The sequence below is a fragment of the Lepidothrix coronata genome, unplaced genomic scaffold, assembly GCF_001604755.1.
Source record: "Lepidothrix coronata isolate B3197 unplaced genomic scaffold, Lepidothrix_coronata-1.0 Scaffold23, whole genome shotgun sequence".
In the NCBI taxonomy this organism is placed as follows: domain Eukaryota; kingdom Metazoa; phylum Chordata; class Aves; order Passeriformes; family Pipridae; genus Lepidothrix; species Lepidothrix coronata.
The window spans coordinates 236937-262108 of NW_016690203.1; the positions used below are offsets into that span (position 1 = coordinate 236937).

Consider the following 25172-nt stretch of genomic DNA (forward strand, 5'->3'; position numbering starts at 1 on the left):
GAAGAACATCAGCAGCGGCTATGAAATTCTTTTGCATCAGACTCACAGCTTTCTGGCAGTAGGCTGACCAGTCTGAAACTCACTCCTGAAATCCATCAGAATCCAGTTTAAACTTAGTCTTGCTTCCACTGTAGTTCCTCTGCCTCCTTGTTTCCGTGCATTCAAATGAATCTAACCTTACCACCCATAAGTCAGAAAAGAGAGGAGAAACATAGGTTAGGGAACACTCAGGTACCAAAACTGAACAAATGGCATAGTAAATCGATGAAATCCAAAATCCTTGCCTAATTTAAGCCTAGCTTTCTTGCCTGGAAGGGCCAAGCTGCTAATTCACAATGTGTGTAGCTGGTAAGAGACTTCCACTTGCAATTGCTCTCCCTTTTACAGTGTTCTCAGTCAACAGGCACGTCTTTACATCCTGCCAGCACATGACCGTGAGACGATTTTTAAAGATTTCGTGTCAGGCCTCTGTGGAAATCAGTTAAATCATTTTACAGGAGAAAGACTATGATCCAGAAGCACAAAGGCAGCTATTTTGGACATTTATGCCTACTTGCAGATGATTATTCGATCCAAAACTCCGCTGAGCTGCAAAGTTCCCTAGCACAATATTTGTGTGCAATATTGACTATGAAATTTCACATCATTACACTGTGTGTGGATTTGGCTGTAGATCTGTGATATCTATAGATATTACTTCCTGCTCTGTTAAGTTCACCTGTAAACAGAATTTGTCTGTAGAGCCAGAAACTCTGTTCCTTACATCAACATTAACTAGTCCTTGGCTGAGTCTGCTCTGTCACAAGGTCTCAGGCTGTATTATCAAAGGAGTGCCTGGACACTGCTGAGCATTTTCTAGGCAGCAAACTGAGCTTATTCTACACAGAAATTCACTTCTCCATGAGCACAGAGGAAGCAGAGTTAGCCAGGATGAAGAAACACTTCCACCAGATATGGAGAAACATTTCCACCAGTTACAACACCACCACACAACTCAATTCAACTGCCCTGGTGTGCTGTTCCTTACTGCCTAACATGCACCTATCTGCACTGATCCAAAATTACACTCCAGCACCACAATGTTGGCAAACAAATTCATTTCATCCAAGACGGCAACTGGGTTTTAGCAGAGGCCATTGATCCACTGTGATCCTGACTCAACACCAATTTAAACATATTGCCTGGCCAAAGACCTGCTCACAAGCACAGTCATGAAGTAACATAGGAGAGATTGACTTCTGACATGAGACCTACCAAGTTCATGCTAAACCAAAGGCTGGTTCCACAGCTAATTAAAGTTGCCTCATCACAGGCATGCATTGAGAGGCAGCCCACAAAAGGGAGAGCATAGCAGCCTGAAACACCCTTTCTCATTCCTTTGAAGCTTGAAGTTTCAAAGCTTCTCCCATTCTGAGCTTCATGTGAACAGGAGGCCATCTCCATGGTAGGTTGGAGTCTCTTAGCCCAGGAGAAGTCCCCATACAAGCCCCTATTTTGAACTCCAGACTCACAAAAAGTAAAAAAATTCCTTAACCTATACAGGCTATTCTGGAAATGGAGCTGTCTTCTAACTGCAATGCCTCGTCCTGGTGCTGAAAAAATTCCTCTGCTGGTAATGCACATTCCCACAACATTGTACCAGTACTTTCATAAGATGCTTATGAAGTGAAGTGGTATTTGCTGAGGAGAACAGTATTCACTAGAAAATTCCCACCCACCTCAAAACATAACTGCCGCAGTAATAACTTCACACAGCTACTGAGACTGGTTGGTGGAACTGAGGAGGGGAGATGGAGAAGCAGACGAATGCTTTTTTTAATTTGTACCAAGGCTTGTTTTTTCTCTTCTACCCCACTATGATTTTAGAGACCACATGACTCCAAGACCACAATTTCTTTTCAGCCTTAGGTCATGTACCTTTGCATCATGAACATGCGATGCAAACCACAAATAAATGTATGTGTGTATCGTTGTCTCTGCTCTGAGTTGTGCTAAGTCTGCTTTCCTTCTTCCCATTTCTCTTATTCAGTGGCGCACGCTATGGATGACTTGACAAATACAACAACACTCGTCCAAAAATAACATCCCAAACTCTCAGTCACTCACTCTGTACTTGGACATATGTCACCTTAGCTGCATCACAAGTATGGCTTCCCTCTTCGGAGAGCACCAGAAGAAACTCTTCCTACATTTTCTTCCTGCATGCAAACAAATGGTAGAGCAATAGTATATAAAACTCATCTTCCTGTTCTAAAATCATAGAATGGTTTGAGGGAACTTTAAAGGTCATCTAGCCCAACCCCTCTGCAATAAGCAGGTACATCTTCAACTGGATCAGGTTGCCCAGAGCCCAGTCTAACCTGACCTTGAATGTTTCCAGGCTCTCTGGGCAACCTGTTCCAGTGTTTCACCAAACTCATCATAAAAAATTTATTCCTTGTATCTAGTCTAAATCTATCCTCTTTTAGTTTCAAAGCAATGGCCCTTGTCTTACTGCTACAGACTTAATTAAAAAGTCTTTCTCCGTATTTCTTATAAGCCCCCTTTAAGTATTGAAAGGCTGTAATAAGGTGTCTCTGGAGCCTTCTCTTTTCCAGGCTGAACAGCCCTAACTCTCTCAGCCTTTCCTCATAGGAGAGGTGTTCCATCCCTCTGATCATTTCCGTGGCCCTCCTTTGAACTTGAGGAACATGGTTGCTTCATGACAGCAGCTTAATTTCACCCTTTTTCCATGACAGTCCACCAGTTTACTCCGGGAGAGACTAGTTTGTAATGAGAGGGCAAAGTTTCACACTGCACACATCTATTACAGCTGCATGGCTTAAGCTGTGTATGTTGGTGCAAATGCACACCCTCTCACTTGGCAGCAGAAGACTCAGGAAACTTTATCCTGTCTCATAGGCTGTAGACTCCAGATGGAGTTCTGAAAAGTTGTAACAACACATAACTTAGTTTTCTGAATATTTAATGAAAATGCTAAAGAGGAGAAAGTTCTTTCCTTTTCTCCACACCACTGACTACTCCCTTTTCCTAAAAGATATATTTTTAAAAAGAACAATTCAAATTAACAAGGTAGCTAGCATAGTAGTCGGCTACAATTTAAGGTGTCAAAGTCAAATTAAAACCTGACCTTTATAAAACCATGTCATGCTATATAATACAAATAGCACCAGTGTTCCACAAGGAGCAGGTACTCCTGAGCAGCAGTCCAACCCTAGGCAGCCACTAAGGGCTTGTGCTGAAAGCATGTCAGGGCTCAACAAAGCCCAGCTTTACAGTGCTTAGGGAAAGCACTACACAGCAGCCCCACCTGCAAGTCCCGCTTGCATCAAATTTGGTCACTTTGCAGTGCTCAACCTCACATCTCGGTTTGGTCCTGGAGTGCTCAGAGGGACAAGAAGTGATTAAAAGAGCTGGGTGCCCACCCCAGGTGTTGGGTTAGCAGCCAACAGGGCAGGTAGGTCCTCGAAACTTTCCCAGCCCGCGGAAGGAAGAAGCCTTGGAGGACCGAGGCTCTGCTGGTTTCTTCTCCTGCAGGGCTTACACAGTGCATGAGCTCCATCAGGCATGTTGCTGAGAGCACAACACTTCAAACACCCCCAGCACTGTGGAGAGCTCAGAAAACAAAACTCACCTTCTCTCAGGTGCAGCTGGAAAGGGGGCAGGGGGATGGGACATTAGGTTGCATTGCATTTCTAGGCCTTGTTCTTTTCTAACTATAGAATATTAAATACACTATTACAAGCACAGTAGGAAAAGTTGACTTTTATGGAGAGAAAAGATATCACCTCTGAAAAATCTCATCTGTTTGCTGAGAAATTTTCACTCACTGTCTTTGACTAGCAGGAGATCCATGCTGAGAAATATGAAGCAGAAAGCTTTTGTTCAGAGTGAATTGCAAGAAAAAGGAAGATAAATGAGTGAAGCTTTTAATGTGAAGTTTTCCCTCTGGTAACATTTCATTGTATGATACAGGCATACAAAGATGCCAAAGGTAAGAAAACAACATTTTGGTTTGAAAGAAAGAACTTAAACTTTGGATAAGACTCACCTTATACTGGACTTGCTCAATAATGGAAAAAAAAATCTATAAATAAAACAAGCTCTTAAGAGGAAATCCCACTGCTGAGGTGAAGCTCTATTGAGGCCTATGTTTGAAAAAGTTTTGCAAACACAACTCCTTGGCTAGGAGCATAGGAAAAACAACATACCCATAACTATTTTGGCAAAAGTCAAAGAGTAGTGCAGCTGTCTGAATGAAAGCAAGAGGTTCCTCTGGACCACCAAGCCTCATGACTAGCTAAGCCTCTGCAGGGAACCCAGAGAGTAATTAAACCAATTCAAGGGCAAGGATGTTATGTGAGCACAAAACAACTATTTTGAGGGGGGGTGTGATTTGCTTATATCAGCAGTTATATCAGCAATCTTCTATCAGACAAGCCAAGAAGTCACAGACATTAATGTAAGATTTATCTGCTTACCAATCTGCCTTGTATCTTTTTACTCTTTCCAATTACATTACAGATAGAATAATCTTCTTGATAAGGAACAAGAGGTTTTTTTCACTCTTTAATACCACAGAAACATTCGAACAAGGTGAAGAGTGCTCTAGATATATGAAGCCACTGCCCCTCTAGGTAAATAACTTTCTTTACAGACATTTTTGAGCTGTTTATCTCCATCGTCAAAGCCTTCAATCAGGCAGATAAAGAAACATGCTTGTTGGCCAGCTAAGCAACATGCCAAAACAGAATTCCCACTGCCAGCACTGATACCACTTCATTTATATGTAGTTTCTCATCCCACAGGCTTCGGCTGTTTGAAGGGAAAGTAGTTCTCAGAACAGATGGAGTTGGTAATATAGCTCTTTCTAGGAGATACAAGGATTACACAGGGAATGAAATGGCGAAATAGTGTCTGCAGTACATATTGTAAAACTTCAACCACTCCAAGTAAAATTCCCTTCCCACTGAGAACAACATGATAGGACAAAGTGGAAGTGACAGTGTGGCTTTCCAAAACATTAGCTGTATCATGGCTGTTTCCCCTTAGAACATTGGCTACCCAAAACCTACTTGTAACACATGTTCCAACCTTGCACTCACAAAAAAATGTTGTGACTTGTCATTTTGAGTCAGTGTCAGAAGAACTGCCAAAAAAAAAGAATGAAAAAGATGTCTTAAAAGAGCAAGAGAGAGTCTGTGCACCAGACAGGGAAACAGTGCCTGTGTATATCAGAGCTCCTAAGCTCAGCTACAAAATCTTATTTGGTTTCCGCTAGATATACCCCAGGCATCTTACTTTCAGTGATGCAGGAAGACTTGTATCCTACAAGTCTAGTGTTGTTCCATGTTCCCAGGCTGTCTACCTATGCTTAGACTGAAATCTTTGCAAGGCAAGGCACAGAATCCTGGATATTTTCAGAAAAGCTAACTTCTGCAAAGATGACAGACTGCTTTGAGTCAAACTTGGAAAGCCACAACCACTGGCAACAGTGTTCCAACAGGATGGGGAGGGCAGAGGGAAGGAAGGTAGAAAAAAAGTCCATTGTCCAGGTAAACCATTCTAGTCCAGACCAAAGCTCCATTTAACCCAGTAACCTGTGCCCTGCAGTATGGACAAGAAGGCATATAGAGAAGACCAAAAGCATGACAAGCATGTATGGTATTTCTCCCACATATTTTTGCAGCTTCCAATGATTTTCATCTCAGGACAGGTCCTGATCCCGATTTGGTTTCTTTATGGAATGATCTCCAATAGGTGTCTCTTTGAAGTATGTGCCTTACTGTTTCATTTGCTTTGTTCATTGCCATTGAGCATTAAGATGACATTTTAAGTGAAGAACCATGATGACGTCATTCGTAAAAAAAAATCTGGAGGTTATGTGCTCAAGGTCTTGATTTGAAGTACTTTGCATCTTGTAATAAATTGTTATATCCAATTTTTCACTGTCTTTGTAGACCTTAGTGGGGACTTTCATTTTATGCGATTCTAGTTTAAATGTGTTACAGTAATCCTAGACATTTTCTCTCCTTACTATTCCCTTTTAAATTGCTTTTGCTTTTGTCAACTATCAGCCAGTTACAACCAAAGTCCAGTCAAATCACGCATATCTGTAACTCAAGTCTCATTATATGACTCATACATGTTCCATGCCTAAAAACAGTTGCTTGGATTCTTACTCTGGTCCTGGACATATAATTTACCATTACAAGAGTGTCCAAAAATATGAGGTAGGCCTGAGCCTCATTCTTTAAAGCAAGGTCTCTTGGATTGCACTGAATGGAATTTTAAATTTAATACATCGTGGTTGAAATCTTGGCTCCCTCTTTAATCTGTGGGATTGCTTTTATTACCCTTATTCAAGCCAGGGTTTTGCCTGAAGAACGTCTCTACTGTTTAGCATTATTTAATAATTAACTTGTTAGGAGCTCTCCTGTTTGCTAAAGCACATAGGTTTTCCCCTCTTCAACTTTACACAATGGCAGAGAAAATGACACTTGCAGCCTTCAGAGCAAGAAAGACTGAGATGGCCAAAGTGATCTTTTATCCAACTCTGTCATGCTACAGAGCCAATTGCTCCTTGTGTCCAGCTCAGAGAAACTTGCAGACATTTTCTTTAGGGCTGAATTTAGCTTGTAGCACTTTTCCAGTTGATGCTCTGTCCAGGAAAGTCCTTTTTGGCAACTGCAGTTTGAAATTCTACTCCAACCCTGGATCTTAAACTGAATCAGAGAATTTTAGTGGAGATGAAGAAACTCTCCCTCCTTTTCTTACTGATCATTCCCTGCCATCTGCAAAAGCCACTAATTTCTGCATAAAGCACAGCTTTAAAAGAGCTAGTGCAAATCACAAATGCACAGTTGCATTAGTGGGCAGTTAAATAACCAGAAAGATAGAAAGAAAAAAATTAAGCCTAGGTTTACCTAGGGTATACTTACATGTACTATTATGTGCATGTACTATATATATGTATATAGTACTATAGGACTTATATGTACTATTGTTAAATAACCTAAGAAATACTGAAAAAAAAAAAAAGAATGCAAGTGCAGTGTTTAGCATAGTCAACCAGAAAGGATTCATTCCTGAAAGTTTCAAGATTTGCTTATTTGGTGTCAACTTTGTCAGACACACCTTCCTTCCCTACAGCAGGCAGATTTGTTACCAGAAAAAACATAGAAACCAAACTGTCCATCTTCCACACTGACTTGGTGTGAATAAGATGGGGCAATTTGGATCGCAATGTTTTGCAGCCAGAAGGGCTGCGAAATAAACCTATCTCAAGTCTTGCCCCAAATGCTTTGACTTCAAGAAAAACTGGCAGCAAGAGACGAAATAGAAACAGTTCACTGCATTGTTCCAGCGGGCACTGAGGCAGGGCTATGCCGTGCAGTGAGTAGGTGTGATTAGCTCATTTGTCATTAGTTTAACACAAAGAACAGAAAGCAGAAGTCTAAGCACACGGAAATAGCACCCTCCAATTCTGATTAGCCTCTTGTTTATACTACATTGCGGTGAGCTAAGCCTGCACTGGCTCACTTAACCCTTCTGCGGGCACGAACGCTGTAACTCCCGTGTCCCTTGGAGAAAGGAACACCTCCCTCCAAAGTGTTACCAAGAGACAGAGAAGTGATCCTGCAAACTACCACCACCACCATGAAGACATCAAATGTTCTTGTTCTCATCTTGGTCCTGCTTTACATCAATGCCAGCACAGAATGGCCTACGCACACAGTCTGCAAAGAGGACAACTTGGAAATATATTACAAAAGCTGTGGTGAGATTTTTTTTACCATTTCCATTTTCTTTTTAGTTGCTCAACAAAGTTGTTCTTATGCAGTGAGAGACACTTACAAGCCAGGCAACGAATAGAAGGGTTATATTCCCAAGCCAGCACTGGGTTTCTCATCTAGAATATTTTTAGTCTTTCAAGTATAGCTAGTTTTGGTTCACACATACACACAAATCTAACTGTATTTAGATAGAAGATAATAAAGAGGAATAATGTAACTTAATTCAGAACAATAAACAGCTGTCAAACCCCCAGTTCAGCATGAAAGAGATGACTAGGATTTTTATCTAGAAGTTAGGTTAAAAAAAAAAAAAGAAGACCCTAGATCTTTATCTTCGTTATTCCTGAGACAAAATAGGCTCTTCAGTGATCTGCTGTTTTCCTAATATGAGATGAGGCTGTGGTGATGTGCTTTCTGTCCTCCCACTTGGAGTGACAAGGGACCAGTGTGACAATGGGAAGGATTCATGTTCTCTGCCACTGCCATCGTGCTTTGCAAGACCTCAGCAGCAGCCCCTACCAGAGGCATTTCCCAGGGATCATAGGGGTTTGTTTGCTCTTTAAATCCATAGAGAAGAAAAGGAGCAAGTGACACTGAAATTGACTGAAAATGAATTCACTGAATGGTGCCTGCTTTCCAACTCTTTCTTTGCTGGCCTTGTGCCTCTCCTATTGTGCTGATCTGCTTTACAACTGGGACAAAGGGAATTAGATTCACAGACGCCTCATTCATTTTCTGCACGTGATGTGAAAAGCGATTCATGGCAAATGAGCACCCTAGAGTTTGTTTTTCCAATTCATCCTAATACAAAGGGTTTTCCCGGGGGCTTTTTCTCCCCTGTGGCTCTCATGCATTTTTGCACACCCATTAGAATAAAGCCGGTGAGGGACAAGAGAAGTAAATAAATATTTGTAATGCTATTCTTTATTGGCCTGCTCCCAGGAGACTAAAGTCAAGCTTCACATACTATAAATGGGTATAATGCATTAAGAAAATATTTAATTAAATATTGAATACAAACTTTGGCATTACCTTTATTTCAGTAAGAATTTATTGCATAAATGAATTCTGTTCACTCAACAGGTCTCAGTTAGCATGAGATGCTTTGACAATGAGGCACAGGCTCAGTTTGAGTCAATTCAAATGATGATGAATTTGTCTGCTGGCATGTGCCAGTTAAGGATTGCCTCTTACTATGCACACCACTGGCCTAGCTAACAATATGCATTTGTTTAGAGTCATTTGTTTCTGTCACTTATTTGGGTTTGTGAACAGAAAGATAAGAGGTACATTCATTCAGGGGGAATTCACAGCTTGAGAAGCACGAGCCAGAGATCATGAAGGTCAGGTCCTGCCACTGAGAGTGATTTTCTGTTCTCCTGGTCACAGCTATGGGAGATGAACAGATTACACAGACATAGAAGCAATGCAAGAATTAAATCAGATTCTTTGTTTGAAGTCAGATTCCTTGCTCCCTTACAGCTCTGTCAAGATTCAAGTTGTTGCAACTCACAACTGCCATCACAATGTTCTGCCCCGCCTTTTTCCAGAGGCTACCACACCTGTAGAACCAGACCAGGATGCACCATTTGCATCTCTGCTGACCCAGTTCATAGTCTGGTAGTTTGCATAAAGGAGGAAAATATAAGATGTTTTGGGTTGAGCCCAAAAATCTACAGGTGGGAAAGATAAATCCAAATATACTAGTCTACATCCCCTTCAGAGAAGACACTGTTCTTACTGAGTTCTCTGGCAAGCTCATGATGGTGCCAAAGGTGCTGATTACCCTTTCAGCAGAGGGGAAGCTTTGTCCCTACTTCATTTCACTGTAAACTGTAACTAGATGGGCAGAACATAGCATCATTTTTCCTCTGTGTCCTGCCAATTGTTCTCACCCAGGAGGAAACAGACTTGTTAGTACCTAGGTTTGACAAGTCCCTTTCCCAACAAACCTTCTCATGACAAATTTATAATATCAGCAAACACAGAGTCAATTCTAGGCAAGTGCCCATACTCTTCAGCTATTTCAGGAGAAACTGCCCCATATGTCCTCCAATCTGAGAAATCCCCTTGATATTTCTTACTCCATTGAAGGTGTCAGCAGATGACCCATTTTTGGGATACAGGAGCCACAGTGAGGTAACTAGTATGAAATCTTGGGTAAAGTATTCGCTGTTGCCATCAAGAGGGTCAGGATTTCACCTCTATTATTGTTACTATAGACTCTAGGATGTTATCAGTGAATTAGGGTCGAATCAAGTGAAATGCAAGGAAGTTGAGAGAAGTACTTCACAACTTTATTTCTGCAGCTGAATGCCCTCTATCAACAAATTAATAGAGTTCAGTCTGAGCATTTAAAAAGGAGCCAAGTGCTCATTTTTGCCTTGCAGTTTATCAGATCCTCTCCTATAATGCAGTAAAAATCTGACTAAAGCCAAAAATATGACCTAATATAACTGTGATTAATGCAGCAGAGAAATTTAGGTGGATAACTGAAAATAGAGAAAGTGTAGCAATCTCCCGTAGCCAGAAGCAAATCCCAATGGCCTGTCACAAGCAATTGTTCTAGCTGCATCTGCCCCTATAACACATAAGATACAGGCATGTATCAAGTCCGCAGCCTCAGTCTATGCTCAGGATCCTATACGAAGGATCCCCATTCCCACTAAGCCACGTCAGACTAAATGTTCTATAACCAGGACCCCAAGACATGCATCAAAATAAAGGGCTAGACAAGATTCTAGCGATAAATATAATGCAGTTGTAAAAGAGTAATCTAAAAGAAATCAGATAAAAATTCTCAGCAGCAAGTCCATGGTGAGAAAGTCAGGCTGAGACATGGGTGGTCTAAAAGTAAAGTAAATAGACAGTGTGCTGCCTCCTTTGTATAACCGCAGGAGACATAACACCAAGACAGTCTATAAATAGCAAGACATTTCCTATCAGGGCCACTCTTCCTCCCAGGAACAAGTGACAAAAATGAAGGAAGATCTCAAATGACCACAAATCACTTTAGAAACCTGGGCAGAGATCCCAAGATAAAAGCAGCACAGGTTAACATCTCTGACTGAGAAAAGAGAACCTTAATTGGCGAGTCTATGCACAGATGTGAAAAGAACCTGCTACACAAATGGCCAATTCCTATCCCTTTTAATTTCAAAGTGATTTTTACCTTAATAATGCCTTTGATATTGCCAACTACATTTTAAAAGGCAATTGTCTGGGAAGGGAGGGGCAGGTAGGCAATGGTAACGAAGTGCCCCAAGCAGATTCCAGTGCTATTTGAGTAACAGGCATCCACTTGGAAGTGCAAAGTGTAATGCAGTCAGAGACTAGAAAACATAACTCCTCAACACATCTACAAGCACCTGCTTCTAGATCACTCATGTAAGCCAAATTGTCTTAATTAGCCATGAAAACGTTCTCGCTACATAGTGTTCAAATGGGATCCCCTTCATAGAGGGATCCCATTTCCCACAATCACCTGTGTCTGCAGGTGATTCCTCCTGCAGACACAAGAAAACCATTTTCCAACTATTTTTACAGTTCTTTCTTGAAATGTTAGTTGGGCCTACATCACTAAATTAATGTTTCAGAATGTCAGGTTTTGTTTCAACCAGCAAACCCAGAGCACTATGCTTCATGATTATTAAAGTTCTGTGTTTAGATTAAGACCCAGAAGATTTCAGAGCTGCCCACTGTCTGAAACTGTAGATTTCTTGACAGTGGAGCAAAGGAAACTGATAAAGTAGAAGGTTCTTAGACAGGGTCTGGACACCATGGACCATTGAGGACTCCTTGTACTCCCTGTGCAAGGCAGTAAATAAGAGAGAATTTCAGGGAGATCTTCAGGTCAAAGTACTAATATTTGAAGATGACATCTTCAGAAATATTCCCAAGGCTCTATAAAACACTGTTTAGACCACATGGGATTTTAAATATCATAGAAAAACACATTTTCCCATTGTGATTTTTCTTGCTTTTGTTTTTTCATCTGAAGCGAGGTTAATAGCCACCAGCTGAAGTTTCAGGAGCAGGAGCAATCAATCAGTATTCATTTCAACCTCCAGAACCTAAATATGAAATTGGCTGCACCCTTTACAAGTTTTATATTTGTGTATCTACAGATTAAAAATAATAAAACGTATTTACAGATATGGTTAACCATTTGCTTTAATAATGTCTTCTGCTAGATGAAGACTCTGGTCACCCAGAGAATTGTTTTTGGTGACAATGCCTCTTCTGAAAGAGGAAAGTCCGACTGAACTTATGTCCAATGAGCTCCATGTCTGCATAGTTCTATGTCACAGTTCAAGCAGCATTATTTCTACAAACCCTTTTCCTGCCCTGTGGTGGAACAGTAGGAGAGAGCAGCACTGCCCACTTCACTGCACTGGATTGCATTTGCAATTAGAGAAGCTCTCATTTGTATGGCTTTTCTTTAAATTTGTGAGCTTGGATTTGGATCTCGGTGAAATTGCCCCTTGAAGTCAACAGGGTTCTTCTGGTGTAGAATATGCTCTGGTCAGATAGTGCAGTATAGACTCCCTTATGTTAAACTCTGTTTTGAGGGAACTTTTCAGTGCTTAAAACAAAAAAGTGGAGGCAGAGACTAATTAGCTCACAATTTCCTGATGATTTGTCTGTCCGTGCTAAATAGTTTCAGGGTCCTGGTCACGCACTCAGCCCATCGTATCCTTTCTCCTACATACTGAGATATCAAATATACTATTTTTCTTAAAATGTGTTTTTTCCTTTTTTGAAAAATAGACCAGTAACACCTATCCCTGCTAAATCAGCATTACCAACTTGTAAACAATACTGCTAAATTGTCATCATTGCAGCACTAAATTTACAGCACATCACTTTCTGTTCTCTGTGTCAGCCACTTTAACTTGTCTTTTTTCCTCCCTGACCACACATTTATGTCCTTTAGTTAAAGGCTATAAATAATCTGATAGCTTTAGATGGCAAAGAAAAGTCTGCAAAAAAATTCTCACCTCATGTCTCCTTAGGGCCAAGATTCTTCTAGACACTTGGTAAAAGGGGTTCTTTTTCCATTATTCTTTGGGTTTTTGGCAGACAGATTGAGCCAGATGCTTCTCTTGGAGTTATTTATTTATTTCCCTCAAACAGTCTCCAGCAATTGCTTCTGCTTCTAAATTATTTAAAGCCACACGACACCAACTCCCCTCTGATCTTTTGTTGCATAGATTGCTAATGGGCAAACAATCAAAGAACTTAAGAATTTCACTTGAAAACAATTTTTTGGTTTGTTTACTCTGTCCAAGCCATCTTAATGTCATAGCTTTGCTGCTGTACTCATCTGGTATAACTTACTTATTCCAAGGGGAAGACCAGATGTTGACATGCATATTTCTGGCACCAGATCCTAACAAGCTGAAGCTATCAGCAGAATCAAGGTAGCATAGTTATGAGTGCACATGCAAATTTTCTTTTAAGATTTTGGTCCCTCCATGAATTAAAACTGCCTCATCTATTTCATTCTCCACTTCAGTAGAGAGGATTTAAACTTTCTTTCCTATGTGAACTCTTGAGGTGGTTCTGAATATTATTTTACCCCATCTTTCAGAGAGAGGAAAGTACTTAGTAAGTTTTAAAATGTAAATGGCATAAAGGAGCAGGAGACAATTTCACATCTCCAAGGTACTCCGGCAAAAACATTAGATTCAGCATCTAGACTTTAAACCATTTGGTAAAATTAATATTAACGCTTTCAGTGAGACTAGTAGTGGGGAGAATTAACCTCAGCTGAACCTTTCCCACCAGGCTTTAAATTTTGTCATCTAATTTAGTTCTCAGTGGTTCTCTCACAGTGCCAAATTCTTCACCAAATCAATTAAGGTCCTGCACCACAGACTGCAAAAGAGGATTGTTTATGTGTGACACCCTCTCCTGCTTATCTCCAGCTGATAAATCTAAACTGATTGGCATGTTTTTCACCTATTGACTTTTGATATTTCTTTGGTTGTTGTAGCCACTGAATCACTAAAGTAGTCATAAGCAGGAGGGGTAACAGCTCACAAGGCAAGCCATAAGAAAATGTTTTCTTCCCTTTGGAAAAAAATAGGAGAGACATACCTAAAAAGTAGTATATTGCATTACAGTCTGGAAGTAGTGTGGGCAAGGCAGCCCTGTCATTTCCTTTTGGATACTGAATTTGAGTCTTTATGGAGGGAGCACTCTAACATACTAAACAGGTTAGTCACAGCTATTTTAACAGTTTGATAAGAATTTGAGATAAGCTCCTATATTACACAAAGCAAAAATTGCCAAGAGGCACATTCACTGCATAAAGTCAGGAGCAAGAACAAACCACAGCTGATGATGTATGTTCCACTGTAAATCTTTCTCTGTAAGCCTCTGAGGCATTGCTGCGCTTTCTTGACACTGCCACATCATCTCACTTAGAGCTGCCATCAAAGCCTCAAGATATCTCTGTTCCCTACTATGCTTACAGTTTACCAAAGAAAATAAAGTCAGGAGATCAGGTTCTTACAGCAATTAAATATTCATCAACAAAAATATCCAAAATAATCTAAATAAAATTAACATACCTGAAAAATGCAAAAAACTGCTTCAGCATTATTGTGTGTTGGTGTCACGGTACCAAATTTAGTGGGCCTATGGCAACCTAAATCTAGGGAGAAACAGTGGCCACTGGGGACAAGATGTCCAAATGCCCCATACAGATTCATCATGTGCCAAATCCAAAACCTTTGATCTGTTACGGGTGCTGCTTTTAGACTCATGAGAACTTCCAGTTGCCAAAAGCTAGGATCTTGAAAACTACCACAAATTAATTCAATGCTTCAGTTTCCTCTTCACCTGAAGATGGATGGCTCTTGTCAAATGATTCAGCAGTGATCAGGCAGGTGGGCACCCAGCTAGTTTCCTCAGCAGAGGGAGCATGCCATTTCGGGTACAGCTTACTGCCATGCTACTGTGGCGGATTTCAACCCATCCTGGGAAAATGGGAACATTTAGCCCATTTATATGCTGCTGATTACTGTTCTGTATAATCAGCAGTATACCCTGCTATCCCAGAGCATGGCATGTGTTTAACAGCAGGACAGTTTCTAGTAACGTTTGGTTCTATTTCTGACACAAGCCTGAAAGTCTGTTGCGAATCCCCAGTCATACTGTCCAGAGATCTTCATCTCAAGTAGGGCAATATAAAAAAATTATTAAAGAAAAACATGTGAGGAGAGAAGAGACATCTGATTAAGAATACAGGCAGTTACTGTATCCATCTTATTCGTGCAGTGCATGGTGTTTTCTTACCAACAGAAGAACAAAGACTTTCTAATACATTCCCTGCTGGGCCCAAATTAATGCAGTATTTTCTTGTTACACTGCTGTAGCTGAAGCCTGCCCTGTCTGCCTTTCTCTCTCAAGCTAACTAGGACAAATCAGGATTATCAAATACAGATATGTATATGCTATCTCTCAAAGCCAGCATCTTTCAGTTTTGTCCTCTTAAACAGGCTTGGTTAAAGCTTTGTTATACCATACAAAGCACAGAAATCCCCCTTTCCAAATAACACCTCTAGCAAAAGCAAGGAAAGACTCCAAGAACCTTCAGACACTGGGCCTTCCCTTGAGCCTCAGCAAACAGCTCTTACAAGCCTGCTCTCAAAGAAAGGTGGTTCAGGCAGGAAAAGACAGGGAGTCTAGGGGCATATCTTTGGCAATAGTGCTTTATGCATGATAGGGACAAACCCATCCCCAAACACAGCCCTCCAGCTGCAGAGAGCCCCTCATACCTGCTGTCATTACAGGGGCTTCCCTCTAACTCATCATATCAGCCTGGTACCAGCAAATCTCTTCCCCACCTGATATTTGGAGAAGCCTTCTGAGTTACTGTTTCTGAATATTTGCATATTTGGATGTCATATACTCAGCAAAAAGTTTTATTTGAAACAGCAAGAGACAAAGTCTTTGTCCTTTATTTAAACTAATTTTCTAAGACACTGGAATCACCTGGCTACGAAACTAAGGCCATAAGTACCAGCCAGTAATGCCTGTGCCTTAATCTAGCCAAGAAGTATATAATTGATCTTTGCATTACCAGTGTTCAGTATTCTTGAGAGAGGAGTGGAAATTACCTAACTTGCATAAACACTTATTTTTTAAGCCATATTTTAAGTTTCTTTTGCTAGTTCTCTGGGCTTTTTTAGCTTATAGATTATACTGAAACCAAATCTTTAGGCTTCTCTCTACAGTCATGTAAGTTTTACCAGAAAGGAAGCAAAATTATTCACTCCATTAGTCATCTCCAAGAGCTTTGGGTTTAAGTAGACCACAGGTTGATATCACTGTTTGCGAAGGGGAACTCACACAGTCTGTAACCCTGGGACATTTAGGACACGCAAACTCTCATCTTCCATATTCCTTTTCCTCTGTGTTGCCTAAGCAAGCCAGAAAAATTCAGGTGATAAAGCATACAGTGACTTCTGCAAAGGAGGCCAAAGTGCTGGTTTGAACAAGGCAAAAGCCTGAAGCTGGTCATAGCTAAGGCAAGTGTCTCGGGATGAAGCATTCTCATAATAAGGTAGACACAGCCAGCACGGGTCTCACAATTTATTCTGCTTTCCTCTGAACAGAGGGTCATTCTGCCCCTCCCAGACACACCTGAAAGTGGCAGTGACATGCAGTGAAGGCAAGCCCAAAAGGAAGTTCTTTAAATTGAACGTGCTCAGGGAAATCTAGATGCATAATCTGAAAGCTGCTAATTCACCTGATGCTTCTTTCTCAGTGCCTTATAAGTAGATTCCAGTGTCAAATATAACCTTGAGCATTCAGGTTAATTTATTTAAATAGACATTAAAGAGAAATTGTTGAACAAATACATAAAGTCTGAAATCCCAAACAGTTCCTCATTCTTTCCCTCTCCTTTCATCACCTTGAATGCTGTAAAGACTAATGATTTAATTTTATTAGCAGCTTTGAAGGTGAGGAGTGTTGGGTAATTGCTAAATACGTTTCTTCCTTGTGCTAATTTCCAGCTCCTCTAGCACCAGTCTGTCCTTATTTGACCCTAGCCAAGTGCAGCTACGTCATTTCATTCAATTCTGTGGCTTATCTGCTCCTAGAAGTGTTATTTTGAAATACCCAAAGCTTACCGATTTGAAGAGTCTTTCCACCACTCCAGGGCTTACAGATGTGGACTCTCACAAGCACTGCTCATCTGCTTGCTGCTGCTATTCAGTCATACCACCGATTTTCATGCTTATATGGAAACAATGTGATTTTAGAGCAGATTCAGATGAGAGTGAAGCCAGTAGAGGATAGTTAACAAAATGGGGGGAGGAGAGAGAAGAATAAAAGAGAAAGGCTGTTGTACACCAGCCTAGCAAAATTCCTGTAACAGGTGCTTCCCATCTGGCCACATAGTTTCTGTAATTCCCAGTTAGTCATCTAGGAGCTCAGGCTTGGAGGGACATAGCCACAGTGGGTTAGCACATTATCATTCCCAGCTGTCTGCTTCATCTCGTGCTCTGGAGATCACCTCCCAGAGCACAGGAAGCCATAAGGGCAGTTCCAGCTCACAGCCCTGTGGCTTTGTGCATACCCATGTTCAGCAGCAGCATGAGCTGCTGGCCCCACAGTTGCAGTAACTGGGGCATGAAAGTGAGTTCCCATCTGTTGTCCCCGTCACTGGGGTTACACCACTGTAAATATGTCTGAGATAATTTACCTATGAACCTTCTGCCAAGAAAAAAGGCAGGGGAAAAAAGCTCCATGAAGAAAAGTTCAGGAACTCATCTGGGCCTCTAGGCTGTACTACACACACCTGCTCAGTCTTCTAAGAAAAACCCAGGCAAACCCATCACTGTGAATACCTCGAAAGAGGCTGAAATCTTGCACTATGCTGCCAGTGCAGGTGGTATGCAAAGAAAACCACATCCCAAGTCAATACAGCAACAAACTTCCATCAGGGTACCACCAGGTAGGGTGAAATGGGAGGTGGGATGCATCACTAATACTGACATATAAGGGATGATCAGTAGCAAGATGCCACATACATCCCAAATTTATCTTTCACAAAGCAGGATTGTACTATAGAAGCCAGTCTTCAGCAAGAGCTGTACATTCAGTGCTAGATACAGTGCTGATGCTCAGCATCAGCCACAGCATCAGGTTCAAATAACACATCTAAAAGATCTTAGAGTGCACTGATTGTTTACAAAAGTCAGAGACTTGTTCCTTTCTCGGAGAAGTTGCCTGAAAGATTTAGAACCATGTAGACAGAAACTTAAGTTCAAATGCTGCTCCCAGGCACCTTCCTACTAGCTGTAGATATGTTGCAGTGTGAGTCCTTCGCACTAGGTACACAAAGAATGCCCTTTTTCCGATCAATAAGTGGATTTTCACTGATAAACCTCGATGTGTTTGCAAAATTTCCAACAATGTTTTAAGTGTTGGTAATATGTCAAAGCTGAACTGGAAAAGCAAAACTCTGCAACCAGTTGAAGAGTTTCTAGCTTTAATTATGGAAGAAGGAGCAGATTGAAGGGAGTGGGTGGAGGGAAGTCTGGGAACATACAGTACTGTGCACCATGAAATGTTGCAGGGAAGGGGAAGGCTGAAGGGCAGCCCCACGTATTTTAGAGATTTAACAGTAAATGTTATTGCTCTGCACATGTGAAAGACATAACATGTATTTTTTCAGTCTAACCAGCTCACTTCAGATTGAGGCAAACACAGAAGAATAAGTATTAAACCTCCATAAGAGACACACAGTGACTCACAGTTGTGCATCTGAGATGAAACACAAAAATGGCAATTGCTTCGAGTTGCCTTTGCCACAGGAGGGACTCTTCACCATTTAAAGAAAGAGGGGTATGGCGCACTCCCTTAGTGCATAACACACAGGTGAATTTACAGACATCTTCACTGGTCAAACAGCAAAACCCCACTATTTTCATTAATTTCCTTTTTAGCAGCAACTTTTCTGCCTACATGTTTTAGAACACAGACTCCCTGGCACCACAGCTTTAGCAACACAGCCATTCTTTCAATTGATTTTAGCAGGAGGCTCCCACCTCAGTACACCACAGCATCTAAGATGCTGGATTGCAAAGTCTTAGCATGAATTTCCACAGGGAGATGGTCAGAAAACTAATTGGGTTTCTTTTGACAGTGGAAAATTTGACATTTCTCAGCAACAGAATAACAACATAAAATCCAAGTTCTCCACAAATTTTTCCGGAATTTCTCATATGAGTGCTTCCACACTCTCTTCCTCTCTGAGGACCAGACAATACTTCTCTGATATCAGGGCCCTATGCTGCAAGACTAGCAGTGCAGTAAAAGACATCCATGGCTACAATGCACCACGAAATATGCCATCGGTTAAAGGAGCTAAACCCATAGAAATAAAACAGACACAAGACATCCAAACTAAAATAACCCTGAGGTCATGGCCATTGTAAGAAGTCCATGCTTTCAGAGAAGCTTGGTTTTATGAACATCCCCTTTCTACCAAGTTACTGATGAGAAATTTTGAAATAAAAATCAATTTCTAGCTCTAACGCCATGATGTAATTTGTTAATTAAAGCACAGTCTATTCACTTTGAAAAGAGAAGAGCATCGTATATGTTGCAGTGCCATGTTTGACCATAACTCCTTCTGGAAATTATGGAACTAACAATTTTAGTAATTTGATTACCAGCACTATTTGTAGACCTCAATGCTCAAATTGCTCTGAATCTAAGCAGCTGCTTCCTGAACCTTTTCATCGCACTACACACAAAACATAAACGAAAGGGGCTCTTGCAAAACTCCAGAGGAAAGCGGAAACCAAACTCTGAGAGATGGTAGAAACCAGAGGGGAAGCAGGAGTAACGGTCCCAGAGAAAAGAGAAGTTTGACATGCTTTCTGGCTGGAGTAGGAAACTGTTCTCCTAACCAATTCCAACAGCTTCTGAAACTGAAAAAACAAAGTGAGAACTGACAGGAATGTGGAAAGGGAGAAAAGACAACCCTCTGACTCTGGTCTGACTGATAAACAACTCCAGGCACTAACTATTTGTCCAGAGCAGATTATGCAACTGCAGAGACTGCTTTAGTGGTGTGGAGGACAAAATCCAGCAGAGAGACACAAAAAACTGTTCAAAATACAAGTGCCTTTTATCTGTCTCTTTTAAACTGTTATTTTAATTTACTAGAAATTAGGGCTTGAGTACTCCTTTCAGACCACACTGACGATCTGAGGGCTCACAGAACCTGGCTTAGCTAGAGGCCCCCAGGTCCTCCCAACACTTTCATTCATTTCATGATCCCCTCTAAGCAATCAGGTTTCAGTCACGCAGACTTGCTGGCTGCCAGCTGCTACAGCTGTGGGGCACTGCTGCAAAACAGGGCTAGGCTATGGGGATGCTAGCTCAGCCTCATAGAGGACACTCATGACTCAAGTTTCACCACAGCATCAAAGGAATTCTCCCAACATGTTATTTTCAATTCAGCAAGAAGACTAGCCCGAGCAACAATAACTTATAAAACAGAACTCAGTTCCCAAGTCTATATTTGTTACTACCAGCTCTATGTAAACCAAGGAACCTATGGCTGCTTCTGCACATGCCACAGTTGCTTCTCTTTTTTCCACAGAGAAGGAAGTTGGATGGACAGGCTGGCTGGAAAGCCATGTTGAGGGACAAAATTATGCCTAAAGCAAGCCTTGAGGCTCAAGATATGTTTCCAAAGTGGCCAAATCTTTCACCTCCAGCCACAGTTTTGGAAAACGCTTGCACATTCTGTTGGTTGTGGCAGCTGAGCTCTCAGTTTTTGCTGCTGCCTGTCACCAGAGAGTGACACAACGACAAGCCTTCAGGCATAGCATGAAGTCTCCTGGAGGCTAGCAAAGAAGAAGGTGGAACTGGTGGGTAAACAATTATGTTTATACAAGAGTTTTAGAGCTTGATGCAGAGGAAGGAACACTGTAGGAACTGGCAAGAACCATGTTCATGACAATCATCAGTCAAAGGGCTAGCTTTGACCCCAGCTCTGCTAAAGTCTCCCAGAAAAGGAGAAATGTAGAATATTTCCTGGGTTAGCAGTATCATGGGATGGTTGACCCAGCATAAAGTACTGCAGTATATCAGTTACACAATTTTATTTTAAATTTTGGACCTTCCATTCCACTTCAGTATTCAGTTTCCTAATTAGCCCCACCAAGCCCTCTTGTGATACAAATCAACTAAAAAACATCTTCATAACCAATTGCCCATCAGTACTGAGGAAGGAATGGCAGTGTACAGTATCTGGGAAGAGCAGCTGTACTAAGAATTCATTGTTGAATAACCATTTACTACCCACTACTGAGAGGAACTTGCTTTCTTTGAACTTGGCTCATTTTCCTACACAATAGGTTTTAGTCTCACCTGAGTGTGCTTCAGATTGAAGAGGCAGGAAAGACAGAAGTAGCTAAGTAGCTATTGAACACAGGGTATGGGAGCTTTGAGCACTTCTTGTAGGATTTTTAAGGAATATGTAATTTGTTTTTTATAACACTTTTATATTCTATTGCTTTCTTCTAAAAAGTCATTACATTTCATTAAAGACAGAGCTTTTTACCACTGCTTTTTGTCTTCAAACAGATCCCCAGCAAGATTTTGTTTTCAGCATTGACAAGTGTTCTGATGTCGCAACCCACACCTTTAACATCAGAGCTTCAATGGTCCTACGTAAGTGAATTGCTATTTTCTCACACCATAAACAGGTAATTCATGCGTGAGTGCTGGTATTAAGAAGTAAGCCAGGGCGAAAACCTCCCACAAAATATGAATGGACGTCATTTCTTAGAAATTTCAAAACCTATGCAGGGCTACAGAAATGTCAGTTCTGCTATCAGCTCAGCCTCAGACTATGTATGTCACCCTAAGAAGGTCCTATCAGCCCCCAACTCCTATTCCTCTCCTACCCTTCATTTATACACATGAATAGCCAAGGTGGGGGGTTGCTGCTCTAGAGCTTATCTTCATAGCTAAGACTTCTAGGGAAAGTCTTGTTGAACGAGACAGCTACAGCACCCACACTCTTCTGTCAGCACCAGCAGTGTTCACCAAATTGCCAAGGCTGTGACCCTTGCAGGTAGGAGACTGAAGGGACTCCCACAGAGCAAGGTGAGGACAGCCCTCTGCCCCTCCTGAGCATACAGGGAAACATGCTGGGGAAGTGCTAGCCTGAGGCAAAAGTCATGCCATCAGTTTACCACCATCAGTAGCTGAAATTATACCCTTCAGCACTGACTGATCAGCAATAAAAGGTCAAAACTGGGTGCACAAGTTAACATTAGTCATAGCTTGCTTTGTGATCCTTGCACAGAAAAGCCACCTTCTTGCAAACTTGTTGGCCCCAAGCTCACCTAGAACCTCTACTGCCAGAGCATAAATACGGAAGTGCTGCTGTACATTCCTGATGCTGAAAATAAATTTTTGTGCCAAGTGTCTTTTAACATTTCAGAACACTTCACTGTATGCTAAAGGTCTCCCTTCCGTGAGAACGCTACCCACTTGCCAAGGAAGCATCAGTTTTTGGGTGGCTGCAAAGTTAAACAAGCCTGCAAAAATCACATTAAAAGCATTGGTAAATATTTCTCCCACAAGTCAGAGTACAGGACCTCCCTCTAAATCCAGTAGCTTCACTGGCTCTGTCTTGTTAGCAAGCCAGGCACAAGCAGGCAACCTCCTAGCACTGCCTAGCTGCTCTGCTGCTCCCTGGCACAAGTTTGGCTTGGGCCAGCTTCTGTTTTCCCAGGCAGAGGTTACAGGTCACAGGTTGCTCCCAGGGGCCCATTGGATATGATCCCTCTGCTAAGGACAGCAGAAAATAAAGTTTAGTTGTAAGGTTGTAAGACTGTTGTAAGGACTACTAGATATGCTAGTTGACCTCGGAGTCAGAGAATGGTCATGGGTGTAGTTTATTTAACAATAAAGATATGTGCTATTATGTTCTTTGACATATACCTTGAAGGGCTTAGAGACCTGTTGCTTAAGCATGGATTTCTATGTATTAGGAGTTCTCAGTGAGGAGGAAAAATTTAAAAGCTCAAACAGCAGGGGGAAAAAAAATGTAATATTTTTTAAAATAAAGTAATACACCTGTTTACCCTTGCACTTTCTCTGAGCTCTCTTTCTGCTTTGTGTGTAGGACACAACATCAAGGAACTATATGTCAAGCTTCACCTGATCATAAATGGGAAGACGGTCTTAACCTACTCAGAGACCCTCTGCGCGCCGGGTCATTCTAAGCTTATTTTCTGTGGAATGAAGAAAGGAGGTAATTTAGGTAGCACTCTAAGTGTTTGATGGCTGCTGAATACTCCAAGCAGGATGCACCCGCTGTGCTGTTGAACGCACCAATACATCGTAATGTTCTGTTTACTTCAACAGCATGTTAATGGATGACAGAAACACAGTAGGACAGAGACGTTTTAATTTAAGAGCCTGCTTTTCCCCCTAACCTGTTTTTTTGCTTTTCTTTTAATCACAGAATATTGCACACACATGGGATTTCAAGTCCATAAAAAATAACTGTGGTTATATGACCCCATCTAATAGCAGAGAGGTTCATAATCCCTATTTATGGGCATGTGGTTGTCATGTGAGCAAGAACTATGACAAAAATAAAGGCTAGTTCTGTAAAAGAAATGGCTGAGCAAACAAACAACCATTCTGAACATGTTCTTCACTATTAAGCAAGTAACACTTCCTGTCCTCAAAGGATATTTTCAGCTCACTTTAATAGAAAATATGCTTGAGTAAGGATATTTGAACCAAGATACTATTTTATTCCATCTATGGTTTGCACCTTGTTTCTGCTCAACATGTGCCTATGCAGCAGTCACATGAATTCAGTTCCTGCCAGCTGAACTGCCAACCGGTGAAGACTTGCACTGGTTGGTTTACAGTGGTATTAGCTGCCCCAAGAAAGCAAGCATCTTTGGTCCCAGGTGAGCCTGGGCACCTCAGGGTCCCTTCTGCCACAACGCAGCGTAGGTAGTGCCAAGTTAGCCACACTATGTTTGGAAGAGCTATGGTCATGCTTCTGGACTTTAATATCCACATATCTTAAACAGTTATTCTTAAATCCCTCTTACATCATGATCATCTCTTTAGGCTGATTTTGAAATAGATAGAGTCACAGGGAAGTTTGAGTTGTTAGAGTACCAGTTAGTTACAGAAGCTCTGCTTTCCTTTCATCCACTTGCATCTTCATCCTGATAACGCTACAATAACTCATGTGCAAGGGCTATGAGTTTAAAGACCATGCACAGCACTACTGCTAAGACAGCTCCTGGAAAATGACTAAGACATTTCACACAGCACAGAACTATCATAAAGAATAATAGAGAAATGCTGCATGAGCAACCAATTATGTAAATCCTGTAAGCCAGATAGACAAAAAAATTAAATTCAGACATTTCTTCAATTTTGTATTGAATTATAAGAGGAAAAAACCCACCCACAGACCCACTGAAAAACTATCTTATTCTGATGAAGTACTAAACATCCCTTGGAGAATACATTAAGGAGAAGTAGAATCAGCCCTGAGCTGAGCACAAACTGCTATTCACACATTAAGCCACAAAGCCAAAACCTCCTGGGGTTTCCAAGTCCCTTAATCTTGAACTGACAGGCAATTGTTTCTACTAATTGAAGTACATTATGATATAAACCCATAGTTGGTTGTTTAAATAATACTATGTATCTTCATTTAGAAACATTCCTGCCTTTGTGCGAGAACCTCTGCCACAAACTTTTTAATACACACCCTCTCTTTCAGTAGCTATTATTATTTAGTAATTAAGTCACAGTGGGAAAGAAGTGAACTTTCTCAGACTGAGGTTCAAACTGAAAATGTGGTATTTCCTAGTTAGTTGACAGTTGATTCCCAAACATGTTTTAGGACACAGAATTGAGCTGAAGACCAGTTTAGGACAATTCAGGCATAATTTACCATATTAGCACAGCTGTAAATCTGACCTAATACCTATGCAGAAAGGAAAACATGTGGATGGCCAAGTATGCAGCCTACAGGGGAGCAGATAGCCCTTTCAGCTGAAGCTTTTCATGGAGAGCCTCTTTTTCCCTGTTGTACAATGTTTTCAACATCTGGCCAGACCTGACCTGAGTTTAAATATAGTTTCACATAGAATTTGCTTGTCTTTCACAAGGAGGCCAAAAATTGGCTGTTTCTCCCTCTCCCAAAATTAGACGGAACATCATCCTGCTAGAGGCTTCATTGATCCACTCACTGGTGTGGAAGAGCAGAGCAGAACTTAAAAGAAAAATAGACTTATAAGAGCCGGATGTAGTAAAGTCTTGGGTGTTTAAGGTTGTTTTCTTTTT

At 41.2% G+C, this 25172-nt stretch overlaps 2 protein-coding genes across 2 annotated transcripts in view; one reads left to right on the forward strand and one right to left on the reverse strand.

The window, feature by feature from the left end:
• Positions 1 to 25172, reverse strand: part of F13A1 (coagulation factor XIII A chain) — a 209320-nt gene that overhangs the window by 145269 nt on the left and 38879 nt on the right. The window lies entirely within an intron of this gene.
• LY86 (lymphocyte antigen 86) overlaps positions 7466 to 25172 on the forward strand; it is a 25872-nt gene continuing 8165 nt past the window's right edge. Inside the window, exons 1-3 of the mRNA XM_017808454.1 lie at positions 7466 to 7780; positions 21420 to 21506; positions 22972 to 23100. Of these exons, the coding sequence (XP_017663943.1) occupies positions 7660 to 7780; positions 21420 to 21506; positions 22972 to 23100 (337 nt within the window). The 5' untranslated portion in view covers positions 7466 to 7659. The remainder of the gene's footprint in view (positions 7781 to 21419; positions 21507 to 22971; positions 23101 to 25172) is intronic.